The sequence below is a fragment of the Eptesicus fuscus genome, chromosome 14 (genome assembly GCF_027574615.1).
Source record: "Eptesicus fuscus isolate TK198812 chromosome 14, DD_ASM_mEF_20220401, whole genome shotgun sequence".
NCBI lineage: Eukaryota > Metazoa > Chordata > Mammalia > Chiroptera > Vespertilionidae > Eptesicus > Eptesicus fuscus.
Window position 1 is genome coordinate 64,188,622 of NC_072486.1, and position 24,343 is coordinate 64,212,964.

The 24,343-nt window shown below is 39.6% G+C and overlaps 1 protein-coding gene across 2 annotated transcripts in view; it reads left to right on the top strand.

The window, feature by feature from the left end:
• The first annotated feature begins 6,079 nt into the window (after positions 1 to 6,079).
• ZNF800 (zinc finger protein 800) overlaps positions 6,080 to 24,343 on the top strand; it is a 48,890-nt gene continuing 30,626 nt past the window's right edge. Inside the window, exons 1-3 of one of the 2 annotated variants that reach the window (XM_054726607.1) lie at positions 6,080 to 6,760; positions 7,236 to 7,354; positions 14,608 to 14,703. In XM_054726607.1, coding sequence (XP_054582582.1) covers positions 7,294 to 7,354; positions 14,608 to 14,703 — 157 coding nt within the window. In that variant the 5' untranslated portion in view covers positions 6,080 to 6,760; positions 7,236 to 7,293. Of the gene's footprint in view, positions 6,761 to 7,235; positions 7,355 to 14,607; positions 14,704 to 24,343 lie in introns of those variants that run through there. The other variant, XM_054726608.1, reaches the window with a different exon arrangement.

Consider the following 24,343-nt stretch of genomic DNA (forward strand, 5'->3'; position numbering starts at 1 on the left):
CAGTGTGTTTGGTGCATCAAGTTGTGAAGTTGTGGGAGGGCCAGATATTATAAGTGTTTATTATCATTATTCCCTGTACTGTGCTCTAGGTTCTTTTGGGTGCTTTATTCATTAATTGATTTCTCACAACCCTGAAAGTAGCATGCGGCTGAAGCAACTGAGACTCAAGAGTTTCTCACTTGCTTAGAGACACAGACTCAGGAGTGATGGAGATTGGACTAACACCCAAATTCTTTGGACTCCAACAAAACACATGCTCTTTTTACTAATGCTTCTTAAGATTTGACTTTCTTCATGTAGAAAATTGGTCAACAAGGATTTTAAATTGGAGAGTAGTATTATTTGATTTGTTTGGATTATTATTCTGTTGATAGTGTGGAATAATGAAGTGAAGGGGAGACTGGTCTTAGGGAGACTATAGAAGTAGTTATTGCAAGGAGGTTTTGGACTAGCAGATGGATGGTATATATGGAGAGAGGAAATTGTATTTCCTAGACCTTTCTGAGGTCTAACCAAGTATTTATGGTGATAGGTTAGGCTGGGCTGAGATGAGAAACCTTGTACACAAGTAACTGACATTACTTTGCATCTTTGCATACACTCCTCTCTGACCCCAAGGCTTCTCCCTTAATAGCCTGAATAGACAGCAACAGTGTTGATTAGATTTTGGAAGAGGAAGAACAGGTTTGGTGAGAAGGTAAGTCCAGTTTGGGTCCAGCTAATTATGAGATGCTAAGGAAATTCAGATGGTCTGTCTCATGGGTAGTTAGAAATAGAGCTTAGAGGCATCAGCGACAGGTCTGAGCTGGAGATAAAATTTTAGGAATAATCAGAATATATATAACTTAAGGCAAAAGATCTGCATTCAGATAGACCTGCATTTAAATTTTATCCCAGACACTAATGATCTGTTTCCCCATTTGTAAAATGGGATATCTAATACAGAATCTTTGTAAAGATTCAGTGAAAAACTAGAAAGCACTTAGCCCATTGTCTGAGTTCAACAACAAAATTATAGTACAGATTTACTTACAAATTCCACTATAATAAAAAGTATTTTTCATTTATTTTATTATTTTTCCACCACCATTTATCCCTATCCCCTCTTCTACCTCCCTCCCCAAAGTCATCACATGAGTTTTTTTTTTTCTATTTTGCTCAATCCCTTCACCACCCTCACCCCCACCAGAGCTGTTTACCTGAAAAGCATTTTTTATGGAATTCACTTAAATGCTATCTGAAATGCATCTGAATGGAAAATCTGTAAGGTTTGCTCACATGTCAGCATGGTGCATGCACTGTGTCACCTGGCTAGCAAGACCTAAGTGTGTGTGCCTTTAGCACCAGGAATGGAAGACACAAGTCCATGTCAGGGTTTACTAGTAGGCAACTTATCTCCAGGTAGCAACCCAGGGGCAACTACTCCCTACCCTCTTAAAAATAAGCATTTTAGGGAAAAACATTCTCTTCTTTTTCTTATCATGTTATTTGCACACTATTGGGTGTTAAGTTCTAGTTGATAATAGATCAACGGTTTAATATTTGTCCTTCTAAATAAAAATTTCTATGACCTCTTTTAAACTCTCAGTCTCTTGTGGCCCATAATTTAATTTGTACATAATTATGAATTTAATTATTTGTGCTGTAAAATGCCACGTTATAATCAAAGGTAGCAAAATCTGGACCAAAGTATATATGTCCTTTAGGAACAATAATTGCTTCAACTTGATTTTTTTTTTATGCTGTTTTAGTGGAATCTGTTTAGAACAAGTAGGAAAAGCTTACAGAAAGCAAAAAAAAAAAGATAAACAGAAATCTAGTGATCAATGCTAAGGAATCACAAAAGTTTATCCACACAAGGCTACCAAATTGAGCTTAAAGAATAAGTTTGACTAGCATTTCCTTGTTTTGGTTCTTAAAGGCATAAGCAAGCATTAAAAAAAAATTAGTAGCCTTAATTAGCTACTATTGTTCTTGGAAGTAATTATATATTGTAATATGCGGTATGCAACAATTCTTCCCATTCTTATATGCCTATTTCTTTGACATATGACTTTTTTTTTTTTAATATATTTTATTGATTTTTTACCGAGAGGAAGGGAGAGGGATAGAGAGCTAGAAACATCGACCAGCTGCCTCCTGCACACCCCCCACCGGGGATGTGCCTGCAACCAATGTACATGCCCTTGACCGGAATCAAACCTGGGACTCTTCAGTCCGCAGACCGATGCTCTATCCACTGAGCCAAACCGGTTTCGGCAGACATATGACTTTTGCTGTTCTTCCTATCAAGAAGGGGAATCTATCTTCCCAATTCTTGAATCTGTGCTGGCCTTTTGGTTTACTTTGACTAATAAAATGTGGTGGAAGTGATGCCCCTCAGGTAACTGCCAGTCCAAATCACTGACCTATAGAATTGAGAGCACACCAAATGGCTTTAAGGTGCTAATTCTAGGGTAATTTGTTATGCAGCAATAGTGTGTGTTTTAGAATTCTCGTCTTGAATAATTTTAAACTGTAAAAGAGTCTTAGGTTAATCAATCATTGGGATGTACTTCTAGACTATTAAGGATCAAAAAAGTTCCTCAAAGCTGCAATGTGTCACTATGGTTGCTGCAGTGCATAATGAAAAGAGAGGACAGATGATTTTTCTGGGATGGTTTGTGCTCAGTATTTTCAGAGTTAGGGCAATATTCTAGATGATGGTCAAAGTCTCTTTAAACTCTAAAGCCCTGCGAAATTCCAATAAAATTCTTGTGATTTTAGCAACTCCATTTTCACATCATGAACTTGTACATCGCATTTTTAATGTTTTTGTAAAAATTGATGGAGAGAGAAATGTCAATGTGAGAGAAACATTAGCTTGTGCCCTGATGAAAATTGCACCTTTTAGTGCACTGGATGATGCTCCAACCAACCGAGCCACCTGGCTAGGGCTGTACATAGCATTTTAATACCTTCCAACCGGCAGGATCTACTGGCCCATCTTTCCACAGTGTGATAAAAAACAGCTATGGCATAGGGTAGACAACACAGTACACATAATGGCTAAGGTCAGGGGTTCCAGAGCCATAATACTTGGGTTCAAATGTGTGCTCAGCTGCATCTCAGCTGTAACTTACCTTGTTAAGTTACTTTGTCTCAGTTTCCCCATTTATAGAATGAAGGACAAAAAAAACCCTTATTGTTGATAGGATCAATGGGTTAATATTTAAGCTTAAGCCATATTAATATGTCAGATAGTAGTATTCGTATGTTAAAAGAATAATCTAGATTCTAGACATGGATCTGTTTCAGGGTGACCTTTGGCAAATCACTTAATCTCTCTGGATCAGTGGTTCTCAACCTTCCTAATGCCTCGACTCTTTAATACAGTTCCTCATGTTGTGGTGACCCCCAACCATAAAATTATTTTCGTTGCTACTTCATAACTGTAATTTTGCTACTGTTAATGAATGAATCGTAATGTAAATATCTGTGTTTTCCGATGGTCTTAGACGGCCCTGCTAGCGGTTCTCAACCTGTGGGTCGCTACCCACAGGCTGAGAACCGCTGCTGTAGAGCCCAAGACCCTCGGAAAACACAGATATTTACATTACGATTCATAACAGTAGCAAAATTACAGTTATGAAGTAGCAACGAAAATAATTTTATGGTTGGGGGTCACCACAACATGAGGAACTGTAATAAAGGGTCGCGGCATTAGGAAGGTTGAGAACCACTGCTCTGGATTTTGGTTTTCTCACCTATAAAGTAAGGCTTACTAGATAATTTCCATGGTTTCTTTTCCTCTTTAAAATTCTATGATTTAAGATTTATGTACAATTATGTGCAGGACACTGTACAAATATTCTTTGTTAATCCCAAATCATTAAAGTCCAGGAACTAGAAATTAATATTATCCCCATTTTCCGGATGAGGAAGCCACGGTCTAGAAAGAATAAGATCCCATCACCAATGAGAGGAGTTTGTATTTAACCCTACATCTATTTGACTCTAGAACCTGAGCATCTAACTGCTATGCTATACCGCCATGGAAGTGGGCTTTATCTTTGGTTGACTTAGTGCTATTTGTGTCCAGCCAACAGTCTAAATTTTTTTCTCTAAATACTGTCCAAAATAAATAATTCCTCTAAAAAATAAAATTCTATGATTCAGTATTCAATGTCTGTTTTACCCACATGCATATTCCAATCTTATCTAAAATTTCAAAGATGGTTGAAAACTTATTTTATTAGCAAGCAATTTGGCGGACCCTCTCATCAGGACTACTTAGAATGTAAAAATAACACTGCATCTACTCAGGAAACAACATTTTTACTTACATCTACAAACATTAATAAGTCACATATCTGAAGCAATGCCTTTTCAGGTTTATGGAAAGTTAAAACTGCACATTAAAATTTTAACTTGTGATGAATATGCTTATTAAATAAAAGTAGGAAAACTCCTCCAAAAATGAAGAAAATAGTTCACTTCAAATTTTACCAAAGATCTCCAATGTTAAATAAAAATCACTTATACCAGTTGTCACATGAAACTTTTTCATTATTCTTTGCTTAAGCATATTGCATACAATTAAATATTATACAAAATGTGATTTTTACTGGCTGTATAACAAACATCTCCATATAGACATTTCATAATTTATTTTACATTAATTTATAAATTGACATTTCATTACATTATAGTTTGATGTGTGATGTTGACAATGGAACAGAAAAAAACAATCGCCTTGGCCAATGTGGCTGAGCTGGTTGAGTGCCAACCATGCACCAAAGGGTCACCGGCTGGGTGGGTTCCATTCCTGGTCAGGGCATGCGCCAGGTTGCAGGCTCAATCCCCCAACAGGGGGCATGCAGGAGGCCAACAGGCAATGATGTTTCTCTCTCACATGATGTTTTTCTCTTACTGATTTTTCTTTCTCTCAAATCAATAAAAACATAAAAAAAACTCGAAAAAAATTATCTATGTGACTGGTTAGTGTGTGTAGAATGTATAGTATATGGACTTCCTTTTAAAAAGTTAAATTTTCCTATCCGTTTCCTGTCACCCCACAATCAAGCTGCTACAACCCCCCCAAGACGAATGCAAATGCTCCATTCAATATTTTCACAACCAATTTATCCATCACTGGGCCCACTACAAGCTTTCCTTTGAATTTTGACAGTGGACTTTTTAGTCACTCGTTTACTCTTCCAGAATGCACGCCGGGCCTATCGACCCAACTTCGCTTTTCCAGGACGCCGAAAACGGTCAGCTTGGACAAGTGGAAAGGTTTGCAATGGGTCTCGAGGGCGGGGCATAAAAACAAAGTGAACAGACTTTTTTCATCCTCAAGATTTCCTGACACGCATTTCTTGAAGATTTCCAATCCAGGGGTTGGCAGAAGGCGGAGGAAGTGGCTCTCCGGTTCCCAAGCAGCGGCACGCGGGTTTGCTCGATTTGACAGCCCGGGGCGGCGACAGCGACCTCGGGTCTTCTCCAGGGATTTTCCGAGCAGGATGCGGTCGCCGACGAGGGAAGGCCGCGCACTGCCCACGTGACCCGACTTCACTCTCAGGTCCCGCAGCGCCGCGCCGCCCGAGTCCACACCGATCTTCCCGCACGGGCCTGTCTTCCTCCCAGGCACCTGACAAAACCCCCCGAGGTCGCGAGAGGCACGCGACGAAAATGACTGGTGGGGGCAGGTCTGCGTTGACACCTTTTCGGAGTCGGCACCTCGCGCGGCTCACACCTGGGCCACCCCTCCCGCGGTGTCAGCTCCACTCGAAGGAGAACAGCGATAGCAACAGTTTGGTGGCTGCGCAGCCCCTCTCCCGGGCGCCCAGGCCTCACCCGCTCCGCGCGCGCAGCCCCAGGGTTCGGCTCCGACGGCCCCGCGGGAGGACGCGCAGGCGAATGGCCGGTCCGAGTCGCCGGCAGCGCCACGGCCCCCCGCGCCCCCCGCCGCGGGTCCCTCCCGGGCCCGGCCACCTGGCTCCGCCGCCCAGCCGCCGGGGGGCCTCGGGCGGGCGCATGCGCGCGGCGCTCCCGGGCGTGCCGGCCACACTCCCCCCACCCACTCGGAGAGCTTGTCACTTCCTGCCCTCGCCCCATCTCCGTCCGGGGTCAGTCAGTCGCTCCCCGTCGCTGCCGGAGAGTCTCTGCTTCCCCTTCTTATCCGCTCCGCGGCGGCGGCGCAGGCTCTCCGGGGAGGGGGAGGCAGAGAAAGAGCGAGACTGACTCAATAAAGTTTCCAGAAACAACTACTGCTAGGAAAGGCCCACGGAGGGCGAGGCTCCCCGTCTTCCCCGCCCCTCTCCAAAGCCTGCGGGACCGTTGCAGGTGGAGCGGTGTCGGGGAGCCGGCTTCGGCGGCAGCCGTTGCCCCGGTGAGGCGCTCCTCAGGTCTCGCCCGCTCCGGTTCCGGCTCCGGCTCCTTCGGTGGCGGCGGCTGCTGCTGCTGCGGGGCGGTTCCTCCTGTCAACTGTCTGCGCCCGCGCGCCGCCCGCCAGCCGCACAGCGCGGAGGGACGCCGTGAGCCGCCGCCGCCGCCGCCTCGGGCCGCGGAGGACGTGGTGAGCTGTGGCGCTTCCGCGTCGTCGCCGGCGGGGGACTCTTTGGAAGCGCGTCGGGCCCGAACCGCGGGGTGCCTTCGCGTGGTCCGCGGAGGCCGCGCCAGGTGGGGCCGCGGCCGCCTCCCACGCCAGGCTGTCCCCGCTGCCGCCCGGCCTTGCTTCCTTCCGCCTGCCCGCCGGCCCGCCCGCCCTCGGAGTTCAGTAAGTTGGGCGCACCGGGTTGTGGGGACGGGGGCTCCGCCGGGGAGACCCCGAGGCACGTGCGAGGTGGGAGGCCGTGGGCCGGCCGCGGCGGAGCAGCCCCTGGGCCGCCCCGGCCGCCGCGCCCCCCGCCCGGCCGCCCGCGGGGCCCCGGCGCCGGCCGTGCCACCGCGCTCCGCGCCTTGTCCCCGCGCGCGCCCGCCCGCCGGGGCCGGCGAGGCCGCCGCCGCCCGCGCAGCCGGCCAGGCCTGCGTCCTGCGCTGCGCGCCCGGGGCTGCGTTTCCGGGTAGGGCGAGGAACCTGTGCGGGAGTCCGGACCCGAGACGCCTTCGTGCGTTTTCCCTTTTTTTTTTTCGGTTCCCGGAGAAGGAACGGGCCCGCGGAGGGACAGCGGAGGGCGGGCTCAGGGGACGTCTCTGGAAAATGCCCCCCAGGAAGTTCAGGGTGAGTGACTGGTTTGTGCTTCTTTCCACAGCCAAGCCGCAATGAAGAGCTGCTCACAGTGAAAGGAAAGTAGGTCGCGCCCACTGAAAATGCCTTTAAGGGACAAATACTGTCAGACTGACCACCATCATCACGGATGCTGTGAACCAGGTATATGCCCCTTTCTTCTCCAGTTACTTTGTCCTTCGTCAGAGCCACCCTACCTGCTGTTGCCTTCCAGCTTCCTTTTCCTCCTGCCCCAGAAGTCGTTCCTGAGCAAGCAGGCTATAATTTTCCCTAGCACAAAACTAGTTGCGAAGCTAAATGCTTGTACCAACAAGAGGTCTCCCCTGCTTGGTCCCGTGAAAAAAGTACTGCGAGTGTCACCTTAAATCTTTTCCACAAGATCAGTTACCCTTTCTTTTTCTTTCAAGGCAGCCTCCAGTTAGTATACCCCATGCTCTGTAAATGTTTAGAATGGAAGAGAAAGGGGAAAAAAAAAATAGTAGCATACTAGTATTTGTCTTCATGAAAGTTGTTTTAGTTAAATTTGAAAAAATTAAGTTTCGTAGGCATTTTGATCAGAGACTAGCGCTTTAAAGCCTAAAAATGAGTTTAGTTTGAGCTAGAAAAAGTTTGTTGAACTCAACTTATTGGGAGAATCAGGTTTTGCCAAATGCAACCTTTTAAAAATTTTCTTGGACAGAGCATACTGTATTGCAAAGTTAAAAAAAAAATCTGATTATTTGCGTAGGATGCATAAATGTTTTTAGGATATTTTATTCAGTGGAACTTTCAGAAGTTGAATTTATGAAATGAACATTTTGGTTTTTGTAGTCTCGTGAAGGATACTTAGAAAACCTTAATTTGGCAAATGTGAGGTTTATGTAAATATGTTGGTAGCTTGTCATAAACAGGTACAACTTAAAAGGAATCACTGAATACATACTGCCTCCACACCAAATAAATGCTAATTTATTCTAGTTAAAGGCAGGTATTATTATTTTTGACCTAAAAGTTATTAGGACACTATACTTTTGCTTGCTTTTTGCTGGAGAATTTTAACTGCCCTAATGTACTCAGTTTTATCACAGTAGAGATTAGAGTACTTTTTTGCTGAATGGGAAAAATTGGCAATGGTAAAGGGGAAGAACTTCCACTTTTAGAAAACTTGGGTATACAGGAGAATAAAATTTGTACAATGACTCTGTCCCCACTGATTTGCTGAAAATCAGTAATAATTCACCTCTGCTAATAAAACAGTTATGGGATCCAGTTTCCATTCGCCTGTCCCCTTACCTGTCTTAACTTTCAGTACCCTTTCACACTGCATATTTTGTGTATTATTTGAAGTGAAGATTGTTTTAGCAAGTGTTGAATGGAATTTACTAGTTTTGAAGTAGAAGGCTGTGAATGCCTTGTATCCCACTGACCTTTTATTTATTTATTTTTGAGAGTACTTCAAGTCATTTAGGTTGAATTAATAAATGAAATAATCTTATTCAAGAAGAAGTTCATTGATTCATTTTTTTGACAGGTTGTTATTGAGCACCAGCTAGGTGGCTAGACACTTTCAGGCAATGGGAATATACTAGTAAGTGGTGAACAAAACAGATAAGGTTATTCCCTTATAGACTTTTGAGTGGGAAGAGGTAGACAAATAAAAGATGACCATATCTTATTTAGTGTATTCTGGTAATTAAAGTTTTCTAGAGACTTTAATGTCATCTTAAAGATGCTTTCCAGAGTTGAACTTTTTTTTGTTAATCCTCACCCAAAGGTATTTTTTTCTATTGCTTTTTTAGAGAGTGGAAGAGAGGGAGGGAGAGGGGACACACACACACACACACACACACACACACACACACAGAGAGAGAGAGAGAGAGAGAGAGAGAGAGAGAGAGAGAGAGAGAGAGAGAGACATTGATGTGAGAGAGACACATTGATTGGTTGCCTCAGGCCTGGCCTGGGATCGAACCTGTAACCCAGGTATGCCCTTGGGCGGGCACTCTAACCATTGTACCGTGTCAGCCAGGGCTGTAGAGTTGAACTTTTAAATCTGTATTAGAACTTTTGTGATTCTTTTTTCCCCCCATTAACAAGAAATCAGACAAGTTGAGTTAATTAAAACATTTCAACTTTCTTTTATCCTAAGCTTTCCATGCAGTTTTTGTTTCAGACTCGCAGGTCAAAAGTAGTTGGTGTTTCTTTGATTTCTTAGGTATAGTAATTAAATACTCTTTGAGCATATAGTTCAGTGGAAAGCTAGAAGATTGTTAACTTAGAGGGTAGTTAATTGACATTATTTCAGAGGAAGGTAGATGCTGAGTGGGAGGATGTTTCCAGCACTGAGAGGAATATATTATGATAAAAGATGACATGATGTTTGAAACATTCTTTTAATTGGCTCTCCTGAGGAGTCTGTCCTGGTTTGGATTATGAATAGTGGGTAAGTTCCTTGGATGAGAGCAGTGTGTTTCTGAGGAGCCTTTGATAGGATGGGTCAATTTGTAGTGAAAGGTGGCATTGTATGCATTGAAAGCCCGTCAGTGTATGCATTTTCTTAGGTATTTAAAAAAAATATATATATATATTTTATTGATTTCAGAGAGGAAGGGAGAAGGAGAGAGAGATAGAAATGTTTATGATGAGAGAGAATCATTGATCAGCTGCCTCCTGCTCGACCCCCCACTGGGGGTTGAGCCTGCAACTTGGGCACTGACCGGGAATTGAACTGTGACCTCCTGGTTCATAGGTTGACGCTCAACCACTGAGTCACACCTACTGGGCAGTTATTATTATTTTTTTTTTTTTAAATCCTCACTCGAGGATATGTTTATTGATTTTAGAGTCGAAAGGAGAGGAGAAGGAGAGAGAGAGAAACATGGATTGGTTGTTTCCCGTAAGCACAGGAACAGGGATGGAACCCACACCTGGTTATGTGCCCTGACTGGGAATCGAACTGCCACCTTTTGGACTGTGCTCCAACAGGACTGTGCTCCAACCAACTGAGCCACACTGGCCAGTACCTTAGTTATGTTTTAAGAATGTTTTTTTTTTTATTGCTATAGAAATTTTTAAACATTCAAAAGTACAGAGAATGGTATAAGGAATCTGATATAACCATTGCACAACTCCCATCAGTTATCAATATATGGACAATCTCTTTCCATGTCTATTCTCCCCTCCCCATGAATTCCTTCTACACCCTCCAACTGCTCCACCACCCTCTATTATTTGAAAGCAACTCCCAGACATGATTAGTAGAAGGATCTTTTAAGGGGCTTGTTTTAAGGTAGGAGACAATACTCTACAAACAGGTATCTTTATTCCGAAAGTGTGTTCTTGGAAGGATGTAAAGAAAGATGCTAACTTCTGAGGGTTTGGGTTTTTGGTTGGAGGGAGATGTTGTTTGTTTTGTTTTTCCTAAATGGCTATATAACCTGATTTTGGGAGGGGATGATAGGATATGTAAAAAATTTAATGAAAATATTAATAATAAGTTTTTTTGTGTTAATGAAGAAAGACTAGTTTCTTAAATGGGAACTACACAGATGTGTATACAAGTGGATGTGTCCTTGCATAACTAAGCTAATCCTGGGTTTATTTTGAATGGTATCTCAAGAGGTATATGTGTTCTGGTGATAGCAGTGTTTGAAGGTGATGGGTAACAAAATTTAGTTTAGCTTTAAAGTCAGATGTTGTCACATGGAAATGGAAGTTGATATATTATAGAAAGTTTTCTGGAGCATGTACCTAGATGAGAGGGGGCTCTAAGGAGAAGTTTCCATTTTTTCCTTTATCCTTCCCTTATTCATTGCTGTTTTTTCATTCTCCCTTTCTAGATTCTTGCCACAGAGCCAGACCTTGAAGCTTTTGGTTCTTTAAAATTGTACAATTTTTACCTTCTCTTTTGTAGTTACTACTGTTTTTAAAAACAGTTATCAGTTATAAAGTACAAATACTGGAAAGAGATCTATCTAATCCAAATAAATGGTATCACCAGTCTATTTACAAACTTCTGATAATTGGTTCTCTAAGGGTTGAATTCTACTTCTTTTAGATTTTGGAAAAGATTTCAGTTTTTGGTGTCAGGAAAGCAATTGATTTTGTACATGGTGGTGGTGGTGGTGGTGGTGATGGGGATAGAACATTTCTTGAGCACTAAGTATATTCCAGGCTCTTTTTTTAGTCAGTTTACCTCTATTAGCTAATTTGATTCTCATACAATCCTATTATTTAGGTACTTTTGCTATCCCCATTTTAGAGATGAGAAAAGAGTGGTCAGAGATTTTCATTTTCCCTGGTTGTATCCAGTAAATGGCAGAAAGAGAATTTCAACACAGTCCAGGTCTGGAGTCTTAATCAGCGCAGTTAGGGCCAGTGTCAGATGTTCTCAAGAGTTGTATTTGTGGCCCTAGCCAGTTTGGCTCATTGATAGAGCGGCAGCCTGTGGACTGAAGGGTCCCAGGTTTGATTCCAGTCAAGGGCACATGCCTAGGTTACAGGCTTCATCCTCAGTGGGGGGGGGGGGGGGTGGGTGTGTGTGTGCAGGAGGCAGCCAATCAATGATTCTCTCTCATCATTGTTTCTATCTCTCCCTCTCCCTTCCTTTCTGAAATCAATGAAAAAAAAAAAAAAAAAGAGTTGTATTTGTGTATGTTCTGAATTCATTTAAAGTACCCCCATACTGTCTCTTAAAATTAGGAAAATTTTGCTTAATGAAATGGCTTGGTTTTGAGACATAGTTCCTCCCATTTGTGTACACTGAGCACAAGCCTAAAAGAGAATCTAAGGCTGCAGAGTCTATATACACAGGACTGCAGGCTCAGAGAGCTAAATGCTATCTAAACCCAGGCCCTGAAGTAGTAGCAGCACACAGGGCTGAAGTAACCATCCTTATCTCCCCACGCTGAGCAGATGATCCTGGGTGAACATGGTAATTAATCTAATAATAGACAAATACGCAAATTGACCGCACCTTCGCTACACCTAAGCCACGCCACACCCACCAGCCAATCAGGACGAGTATGCAAATTACCCCAACAAAGATGGCGGCTAATTTGCATATCAAGACAGCGTGGAAAGAAGCCAAGAGCTGCAGAAGGGAGTAAAGCTTCGAAGAAGCAATCAAACCAGGAGGGGTGGGGGAGGAGAAGGGAGGAGCGAAGTCAGGGCCGGGGTGAAGGGGAAGGCAGGTGGGCTGGAGGAGAAGGCAGGGCGGGTGACAAGGGCGGAGCAGAGGCGGGGCCGGGCATGAACGGAAAAGCAGGCGGGCTGGAGGAGAAGGCGGGGCGGGTGACAAGGGCGGAGTGGAGGCAGGGTAGAGTGCAGCAGGAAATCCTATTGCAGGATTTTTCCTGCAACGGGAATGCTAGTTGAATAAAACATTATAACATTAAAAAAAGAGGTAATTAAAGTGGCTGGTTTTCTCCAACATAACCATCTCTCTATTGGATATCTGATAGAAAATTCAGTTTTCCTTTTCATTACCTTGTTTCATATTACCATCATCTAATTTATTGCATATTTATACAGCTAATCTGAGAATTTTGGAAAGCAGGGATAATCTAAACCAGGGGTCCTCAAACTTTTTAAACAGGGGCCAGTTCACTGTCCCTCAGACTGTTGGAGGGCCGGACTATAGTTTAAAAAAAAACACCTATGAACAAATTCCTATGCACACTGCTAAGTTGGCTGCTAAGCAGGACAGGCAGCGGCGGCAAAAACACCTGGTGGGCCGGATAAATGTCCTTGGCGGGCCGCATGTGGCCCGCGGGCCGCAGCTTGAGGACCCCGATCTAAACCTCTGTATATGAAAAAAAATTTAATTTTTAAAATGGGAATATTTTTATCTTATTATAATAAATGTATACTTTTTCAAATGCACACATATAAAAACCCAGGCTCTGAAGTACTAGTGAAGTGTGAGGCAGAAAGTGAAAATTGCCACTTTATGCCCTGGCTCGTTTGGCTCAGTGGATAGAGTGTCGGCCTGCAGACTGAAGGGTCCCAGGTTCCATTCTGGTCAAGGGCACATGCCGGGGTTGCTGGCTCGATCCCCAGTAGGGGGCGTGCAGGAAGCAGCAGCCGACCAATGATTCTCTCTCATCATTGATTTTTCTATCTTTCTCCCTCTCCCTTCTTCTCTGAAACCAATTTAAAAAAAATTGCCACCTTAACAGAACCTTTAAGTTTTGTTGGTAACCCATCAGACCTTTTGTGATTACATATACATGTATATGTTAAATTTATTTCTTTGTGTATGTATTGAAATATATATTAATATAAATGAGATGTTCTATAACCTGTTTTTTGTTGCTTAATAATGTATTATTGACATCCTTTGTTGTCAGTATATGTAGATCTAGCTCATGCTTTCCAACAGTAATCAGATTCTGCTGTATGGATGTTTATTAGTTTACTTAGTCTGGTTCTTTTTGAGACTCTTAAGTTGTTTGAAATTTTTCTCAATTATTTACAGTGCTACAGAGTGCTGCAGTGAACATTCTTTTTTGAAATTTATTTTTTAAAATAATTGTTAAAAGTATCACATATACCCCCTTCCCCCCCCCCCCCCAATGACCCCTTCCGCAACCCCCCACCCCCATGTCCATGAGTTATGCATATATGCATACAAGGTTTTTGGTTGATTACCTCCTACCCACCCACCCTCCTCCGCCTTCCCTCTGAGATTCTACACTCTGTTCCATGCTCTGGATCCACTCCGTTCATCAGTTTATTTTATTACTTAGATTCCACATATGAGTGTGATCATGTGATACTTGTCTTTCTCTGACTGACTTATTTAACTAAGCATGAGATATCCTCCAGGTCCCTCCATACTGTCTCAAAGGGTAGGAGATTCTTCTTTTTTACTGCTGCATAGTATTCCATGGTATAAATGTACCACAGTTGTGTGTTTTTTTTTATCACTCATCTTGCAGTGAACATTCTTGTACATCTGTCATTATGACCAGTTCTTTCCTTAGGCAGTGGTTTTTGAATTTTGCTCTCACAGTTGCCCAGAGAGCTTTAGATTGTCCAGAGGGTTTTGGAATGGTTTATGAGGTGTGGTTAGGCCATCATTGCCCTAAAACTTTGGTTAAATATAGTGGTTCCTCTCAAGGATAATAAAAAGGCAAACATGCTAAATATGTATTAAATAATACCAGGATAGGACAATCTTTGCATTTAAACTTATTATCTAGCTTTAGATAATCTTATTTTAGCCTTAAATTGAGAATGATTTTAGTTATTTTTTCCCCATTATTTCATTTTCTCTTACAAAAATGATGGTGAAATGTATACAAGTGTGATTGTCTTTTACATGATTGTAGCAAACCATTGTTTTACTTCAATAGTAAATGATTTAAATAACCCTTTTTTGTGGGGATTGGGGTGGGTGTTTGTCTTCCATGTAGTTTATATCCTGGAACCTGGAGATGCTCCTTTGTTACAGCAACCACTACAGACATCCAAATCTGGTATTCAACAAATAATTGAGTGCTTTCGATCAGGTATGAATGATTTAGGATGTATTTTTTCAATCTTCACATAGTAGTTAAAAACTACCTAGAAATCTTTAGAAATAATTTTTTAAAATTAAAATGTATATACTGTTTTAAAATATATTTTAATGTATTTTTTAAAAGTGGATGAATTAATATGTGATCTAGAGATTCTTTTTCAGTACTATATATTATATATTTATTTTAAAAATAAACTTTAGTATGGTTTAAAGAAATATGTTGTATATCTGCTGATAAAGTGCCTCTTCCTCTTAAAGATTCATTGTTATTTTTGACATGTTCTTTATAAACTCTCAAAGGGCAGTAGTAAATTATATTGGGTTTTTATAAATTTTAGAAGAGTGGGTTATTACAGTGTCTGAGATGTCACTTGTCCTAGATTAATTACTTATCATCTCTGTGACTCACCTTCTTCTGCCTAACCCTGGAGTTTATAGAGTTTGAATATCTATAATATAGCACAAGATGGCTAAAATAAGTCAGCTATATTTGTTTAGTTTTTTTTCCCATTAGATTATTATAATAATTAGATATATAAGTGTAGTTGTAGTTCAGTGCTTTAAGGAGATGATGCTTACTACATATAATGATTGAGAGCTATTTATCAGTAAGATCTCAAGTTGCTTTGATTCTTATGATTCACTTGTTCACCTCAAGTGGATTTGGCTTTTCTGACATTGTAGACTATTGAGTCAAATATGAACAAGCAAACTGATGGACACTTAAAGGATTATCTTTTGTTATTTTATTTATCATAATGAAATTATTAAGGTAAATAGTAACTTACGTTACTATTTATCTTAATGAAAATATACTGAGATTCAAAAAGATAATTTTTGTGCAACCACATGTTTTGTATTGATGAGAAATTTTTTGATGTGCTTGTTTTTAAAACATTGTTAGGAAAAACACATATATTTAGTTTATTTTAGGATTCTAAGAAATAAATTGTTTCTTAATCTAAAAAGTTTTTTTCTTTGACTCTTTAAGATCCATTATACTTTTCAACTATAGTCCTCATGGTATTGCTTTTATGTATATTTAATTAAGTAAATATTGTGTATATACCATATATCTGTGCTCAGGTTGGTTGGTGGTATAACCTAGGGTGTTTTTTGTTGTTGTTTTTTACTTTTGATAATTACCCTTGGCTAACAGTAATATTGATAGGCTAAATTCTCCTATGGTAAATACAATTAAAATTGTAGTTATTAGGGACTGTATTTAAATATATTTATGGCATAATAGAATGGTTAGTTTCTGTTTGTAGTAAGAGTTTCTGTTAGCTACTTTTAGTAAAACGATAAAATTTCTTTTTGTTCTTATATCATGGAAATGAAGGTAATAGTTTTTCACACAGTAATATTCTTTGCTTTTTAAAAATTCATAATATGGAATTAATAAGGTTATTTTCTACTACTTCAGTTTTATAGTGTTATTTGATTAAGAAGTTAGAATTGGTTCATTCATAATTCTTTGTCCTATAAAAAATACCTTTTCAGCAAGATCCTGTACTCAAAAAGTATATATTTTTTTAACTTTGAAAGATGAATATATAAAATGAAACTATTTGTTTCCTTGTTGAACTGTGGGTCATATCTGTTTTCTGTGTTTGCCATTTCTTTACTGTCTAAGTCAGTGGTTCCCAATGTGGGGTAGATGCCCCACTGGGGGCAATTTGATTTTTAAGGGGCGCAATTTGAGAATGAGTTATTAACAGTGAATTTTTTGCATTTCTTATGGTTCTAGGGGCCTCATACACAGTATGTAAATATATATTGTGACATATTTATGCATTTCAGTTCTCTATTATATGTTTTGAAACTTTATTTGCTATTTTTTCATATCACTTCATATTTTTACTATTTTTTTTAACACTTTCTTAGTGATTTCTTCCTCAGTACTTCAACTGTCCTTTCGTTCTTTTATTTTTCTCTTTCATGGATGCCATGTTCTTTGGAAGCTTGTTTAGACCAAGTTAATGGCCTTTCAGTCTTCTTCCATGTGAATAGGAGTTCACTTTTTGAATAGTAAATGTCACAGGGGGGCATCAGGATTTTAGAGAAGCTTAGGTGGGGCATGGCCAAAAAAAGGTTGGGAACTACTGGTTTAAGCTAAAGAAAAGTGACTGAAATTTGTAGTATATTCCTTTTAAAATGTCTCCAGCAGCCCGGCTGGTGTGGCTCAGTGATTGAGCATCAATCAACCTATGAAACAGGAGATCACAATTCGATTGCCGTCAGGGCACATGCCCCTGTTGGGGGCTCAATCCCCAGAGTGGGCATGCAGGAGGCAGCCGATCAATGATTTTCTCTCATCATTGATGTTCTATTTCTCTCTCTCCCTCTCCTTCCTCTCTGAAATCAATAAAAATATATAAGAAAATAAAATGTCCCCAACAGATTTGCCTTCTCAGTTATTTTTTATTTAGGCAAATTGTGAAAATACTATATTTTAGTTCTTTACCCAGTAATTTAAATTAGAGGTGATTTAGAAATATGCTGACTGGTATAAGGAAACTAATTATGAATTTAAAAAGAAATTTCTTAGCCCTAGCTGGTTTGGATCAGTGGATAGAGCGTCGGCCTGCGGACTGAAGGGTCCCATGTTTGATTCTGGTCAAGGGCACATGCCTGGGTTGGGGGCTCGATCCCTAGTAGGGGGCATGCAGGAGGCAGCCAATCAATGGTTCTCTTTCATCATTGATCTTTCTCTCTTCCTCTCTGAAATCAATAAAAACATATTAAAAATAAATAAAAAGGAACTTTTTACTTTATTAATGTATCTTATAGCTAAGCAATTTTAATTTCTTCAAGATAATCTCTTACATATCTGGATAATCTAAAGTTTATTGAGGTAGCTCTTCTTTAGCACTGAGGTGTTCAAGCTGTTGCCTGACTAAAAGCTTGGGAGGGTGAGATGGAAGTTTGGAGGGATTGAGATCCCTTCCCAACCTGAGATTTGCAAGTTCTTCCCAGTTCCTCTGCTTCCAAACCTGCAATGAGTAACTCATCTCTTTCTAGGCTCTTTCCAATAAGCTGGGTCACACACATTGCATTTAAAGAACTATCATGTTGTTGGTATATATCTGACAGATATTTGAAGGTAAAATTCTGAAGTCCTTGCTTTTGTTCTTGTTAACCCTACAGAGGCTAAGTCAGGTTGGCAGTAGTCATGTTAGGATATCTACCTTTATCTTCAAGCTCAGATAATTGTCTCCAGCTATGTATCATCTCTCTTTAAGTGACTCACCTTCTCCTGCCTACACTGGGCTGTCTGTGACCTGGTATTTATTCCTACCCAAGCTGGAAGTTCATAAAAGGCTGAGGAAGGAGTTGACTCATTTTTTAGGTCCACCCAACCCCATGTGTGCTGTACTACTGACTGCATGACCAATTTTGACCCATTCTCTTTGCCTCACACTTCAGCTTTTGCTTTGGTCTTTTTTTTTCCTGGCTTTAAATTACAAATCCTTCTGTACCTTTGATAGCTCTTTATTTCAGTGTGCTTGACTTGTAAATTAATTTGAATAGATTTTTCTTTTTTGGAATTGTGCTTGTGGTTTAAAAAAAAAAAAGTACAAAACGATATATAAAAATAAATTTCTTTTTTCTCGGGCAACCACTGCTACATGGTTTGTGTCTTCTTACAGAGACCTTCTATGCATATACAAGCATAAATCCCTCATTTTCTTCATAATACAAATGGTAGCCAAGTGTGCATATTATATATCTTTGCTTTATTAATAATACAATCCACTGTTGTTTGATATCTGTCCATAGATACCTTTCTCTCTCTCTCTCTTTTTTTTTTTTTTAAGAAAACTGTCTGTTTTGCTTCAACCGACAGATTTTCTACTCTGACATCCCTGACGGTCGGGTGATTGGAGACATGTCATTTGTTCTGAATCCCTGACTTGTGTTACCAACCTTTACTGTACCCTGTCCTTTGCTAGAGCCTTGCCTTGGCTTTTATCCTCTAGGATCACTTCTATAACTTGCTGTTTTCAAATTTCCCTCCTTTCTATTCACATTTTTATTTTAGCTTCCTTCCTTCCTGAGCTTTCTCCCTAAACTGAAATAAGTATTTAAATAACAAAAATATTTATACTTTCATGAGACATTTATTAAAATGGACTTAATTGAGTTTAATATTCTTTCTTAGTCTTTTAGTCTTATGGTAGAGGCAAAGGAGCTATGAATTGTCCTGAGGTTAGAAATAGAAAAATAGGGAGAAAGAGAAGGATAATAACTTTGTCCAGTATTTAAAACTGGTTTAATATGAAGTTGACATCTTTTTGAATTCTTGAAATGTGTAATATTGTAAAGAGAGATAATATATATTATTGGAAAAAGAGTCTGCCTATATAATACAATACTGCTATGTACAAGGAACAACATCTTTTAAGGAGGAATAAGTTGTAGCGAAAATGAGAATTAGCTTTGTATATTTGCTATTGTCATTATTTTCCTTCTTTGAAGGTTTTTTTTTTTTTTTTGCTACTTAAAGCAACATTAATGTCAGTTTAGTATAAGCTGTGACTGGGTGATGATGCCTCAGTCCTGTCTCTGTAAGCAGAGGACTTGTGATTTATCAGAGATATATAAGGGAGTGCCTTTTTTGTTTGTTGTTGTTACATAGCAACTGTAGGAAATTTACAATCTAGATATTTTAAAGATCAAATAGTTTTTGAATGAATAAAAAATAGATTTACTTGTTTGATTTGTTGTTTTTTGAATTCATCTTCAAAGCATGTTATTTGGGGCTACATTCCTAGGAGAGCAGCCTAGTAGTCTGGGAATTTCTCAGGGGCATAGATCATACACTTCACTTTCATGTCTCCAGTGAAAATAATAACATTGTACTTGGTATTTAATAGGTGTTCAATAAATATCTGTTAAATTAAACTAAAAGATTCACCAAGTAGGCACTAAATAATTTTATTGTATTTATAAACTTATTGTAGTATGTGGCAGTGTTCCACAATTACCCTCGTGATTTAAAAATTTTTTATATATATTGTTAAAATATATTTTTATTGATTTCAGAGAGGAAGGGAGAGGGAGAGATGGAAACATTAGTGATGAGAGAGATTCATTGATTGGCTGCCTCCTGCAGGCCCCCCAACTGGGGATTGAGCCCGCAACTTGGGCATGTACTCTGACCAGGAATCGAACTGTGACCTCCTGGTTCATAGGTCGACGCTCAAACACAGCCATGCCAGTTGGGTACCCTTGTGATTTTTTTAAACCAACCCTTATAAGTGGTGGTTTTAAGATAACAATTTCAATTTTCTTAAGTTTTTCTACTTTTTACCTGTAAGTACTTATGTTAAGGCATTATTAGTTACAAATTTCTTTCATGCTTGTCTTGGAACTCAGAAGGTTTGACAGGAGTTACAAATTTGCTTGCAATGCTGGGATGATATTCTGAAGACTGAGCTCATGTGTGAGTCAACAATAAAGCCAGCAGTATACCATTTTATTTTGCCAGTTTATACAATGTATTTGGCATTAAAGAATAGCACCAGATAAACCCTTGATGAGGTTTAATTAATTTTTATTACACACCTATTATGTGAGAATCCGAAATATTCACTAATTAGTTAATTTCTAGGCATCAAAAACCATACTCTTTGGAGGGCTGGTGTTTGGAAAAATACTGATTGGTGATCTGTGTAAGTAGTGTATAGTGACTTCTAAGATAATTAAGGTAAGAAAGAGGGAGGAAAAGGAATAATTAGGAGGAAGGCACCATGGCTTTTTTTTTTTCCAGGTTCAAGAGCTGTTGGAAGAATTTTATGGTGCTTGTCTAGGTGACCATGTCTGTTGTCTCAGGTTTTAGCTGTTTATGAAGACATAGTGGTTGGCTATGTCTGATAGTTAGCAGAGCAATTAGAAAATGGTAGCTGATTAGAATAAAGTTATTAGACCCCCATGGGGGGAAAAATCAACCTTAAATGACTACTGAAACTAACTTTGGGAAAAAGGGTTTTTTTTGTCTGTATTTATGGAATAAAAAATTAAAAGTATTTTTCTCATTGGTAAAATGTGTAAGCAGAATTAGAAAATCTTTCAGGTCCCTTTTTTGATTTCCCAGTCCACTCTACATAGACTAGAAAAATGTTATTTATAGAGAGGGTTTTCTTAAACATATAAAGAAAGCTCTTCAATATGTCATTTAAAAAATGTTAATAAGCCATGGTCCTGAGGACTGGGAATATAATGGTGAGCAATAAAGATCTCTTCTCTGTTCTTTTTAGAGCTTCCAGGTAAATGGGGATACAGATAAGTAATTAATTACATGGTAGTGGGGTAATAGTATAGATGTATAGGATACTATGAGGGTATAGATGAAGAACTCTTAACAAAAATAATGGGTGGGTTCAAAGAGGTTTCCTGGAGAATGTGACATATAACATGAGATCTGAAGGATTATAAGTGAGCCAGACTAGGGAAATGGAAGAATTCCTAAGAGGGGAAAAAAGGTGAAGGCCTGAAAAGTAAGAGAGATAGAATTTGGTATATCCATGGACCTGAAAGACATTTAGTATGCCTGGATCAACACAACTGTTTTGTATGTGTGAGTGTGCAGAGGTGGGGGAAGGTGGGGGGAGTGTGTAGCATTTGTGATCAATAATTAAGGTTGATTAATTAGAGCCAAATACTTTTTTGTTTTTGTATGCTTATTGGGCACTCTATACCAAATACACTAATAAAAGAGAAATATGCAAATTGACCATGCATTTGTGACACCCATCAGCCAATCAGGACTAAGTATGCAAATTAACCTAATAAAGATGGCGGTTTAATTTGCATACATAGGCGTCAAGCGGCCGGGGGCAGGGCAGGATGCTTGCGTCGTCACCATGGCGACGATGAAGGTGTTCCGCACCGCCCCAGCTGCTCAGGGCCTCTGGGCAGCATTGGAAGGCAGGGCTGGAGCGGAAAGAAGCGGCTCCGGGGGCGGAGCGGAAAGGCGGTGCTGGCAGTCAGGGAAAGGAAGGCCCATTCTTGCACGAATCTTTGTGCATTGGGCTTCTAGTTACTCTATAACTAGAAATATATGAGAAATTGGTATTGGTTTTTTTTTATGGTCGATTGAGCCTGGTAGACAGTAATATGTCTGATTTAGGAATGCAGTCTTATGTTTTTACAAGTAGCTTTTTAAAAATGTATAACCTCATGCTGTACTTTTTATGTAACTCTTGAGTTGAATTCTTATGTTAACCTAGTTTAGGTTATTTCTGTGTCCCTCTTTAGTCCTTTTTGACTACCTTAAAAGGCTGAGTTGAATCTTTAGTGTAGGTCTTGAAGGTCTTTTAATTAGAATTAAACTGCAAAAAGTTTTTATGTTTTCTTCCTGAGAACTTTATGTAGATTAGTAGAGAAGTTTATATAAAGTACTTTTTTTAGTCTACCTCTTATAGTTTGTCAGTCACTTAGGAGTTTAACTTTGAACTAGAAATAGAGTAGCAGTTTATTGCCAATATATTTTGTAATGTGAAATGGACTAGGCAAATGTGTGTGTGTGTGTGTGTGTGTGTGTATGTGTATGTTTATGTATGAATTTACTTTTTTATAAAGAATAATATCCAAGCTGTCTTCTGAATCTTTTTAAATTTATGTTTTCTGATTTTGTGGTAATATGGTCTAGTAAACATTGATTTAGATTTGGGAAGTGGTGGAAATTATTTCATCTATAATAATAAAAGAGTAATATGCTAATTAGACCGGATGTCCTTCAGACAATCTTCCGGATGAAGCCGGGGCTGCGAGGGAAGCCTGGGTCCTGGGTGCCTGCTGGCGGCCGGAAGGAAGGAAGGCCTACTCCTGCACAAATTTTGTGCATCAGGCCTCTAGTTTTATATACAGGCAGTCCTCGGGTTATGTCCGTAACTACGGCATGATTTTTGCCGTAAGTTGGAAACCACCTACATAAGCACCTCTGTCACTCACATGGAGCACATACACAGCAGTAATGAAGTGAAACAGTAAAATAAATTCAAAAGAAAGATAATTCCTGACCTTTACTTGTGGTAAATTAATAATAAAAAACATAAAGCACATGTGTACATATGTCGAAATGACGAAACTTTTTTTTTTTATAAATACTGTAAATGGGAGATGGCGACATAACCACTAAACGATGTAAGTCGAGTCTGACGTAACCTGAGGACTGCCTGTATATATTTTGCAATAGAAACCCAAATATATAATTTTGGGGGTATTTAGGTTCATATCCGCTTTAATAACTTCTCCAAGATAGATTTGGTTTGTTCATTTTACATTATGGATAAGTCAAAGTGCAAAGATTATACAACTTTTCAAGGTCACACGACTATCAAAATTGGAACCTCTAAAGACTTAGTAAAGTTCTGATAACCTGCTAATCCTTTTTCAGTAGAATTTTGAAGTTTGGTCTATTTTCAAAATGATAAAATACAAAGTGATGATTAATATGAAAATTAAATATAAACAGATTGCAAAGGTTGAATCAAATATTTTTATGGACCCGCCAATATTAATTATATTAGTAAGATTGTGTTTATTCTTTAGTAGTTCCAGAGCTTAAACAGAGAGTCAAATAGTTGTTGAATGAAAGAGCATTTTATACATAAGTGGTCTTAAAGGTATTTCTTAGGACACTTTTGTTTTTAATTTAAATCAATATTATCATTTCCTTTTATTTGAGAAAACTGAAGGCTCATTAAATAGTAAAGCATTACAGGTCAATTTTTTCAATTTACCTATGGCAATGACCTGTAGGAAGTAGTGACAGAAGACCTTCCATTTGTGTTTTATTCCTGGTGGATGCTTTTATTTTAAAGATTAGATGCTTGTTGCCATTTATTTTTTCTCTGCCTTTTGATATTTTGTCACAATGCTTAGAATTCCTAGATCACTGCCACTTCTTTAATGAATATTTATTGAGCACTATTAGAGCCGAATACTTTGTAGTTATAAGTAAGACATACTTGGTCTTGGCTGCTTTGGAGTTTATAATCTTATTGGAGAAGGCAGGCTTTAAACTAGTATGTCAATATTTAATTAATTGCAGTTGGGGTAACTTTTGGAGGGAAAAAGGTTTTGAGTAAATTTATAATGGTATCAAGAGGCTTAAGCAAAATTCAAGATTATGGACAAGATCTACTCTCACACTAAATGGCCATAATCCTTAGTTGGCCCAGAATCTGAAGTAATTTGAGCTGATTTAAAAAAAGAAAAGTCACAGACATTCCTGTGACACTGTTTTGACTTAAAAAAAAAAAAAAAACTATTGATTTCAGAGAGGAAGGGAGAGGGAGCGAGAGATAGAAACAATGATGAGAGAGAATCATTGATCGGCTGCCTCCTGCAAGTCCCACATTGGGCATCGAGCCTGCAACCTGGGCATGTGCCCGGACGGGGAATCAAACCCTGTGACCTTCTGGTTCATAGGTCGATGCTCAACCACTCTGCCACGCTGGCTGTACAGTTTTGACTTTCTTTAAGGAATTAGGGGAAAATGTGTTACAAAACTCCATGTTTACTTCCTAATGCAGAAGCAAGCTTGAAGAACCAGGCAAAAACTTTGGCAGGGAGTGGGAGAGGATGGGGACATTTAATTTTTCTGTCCCACTCCAGAT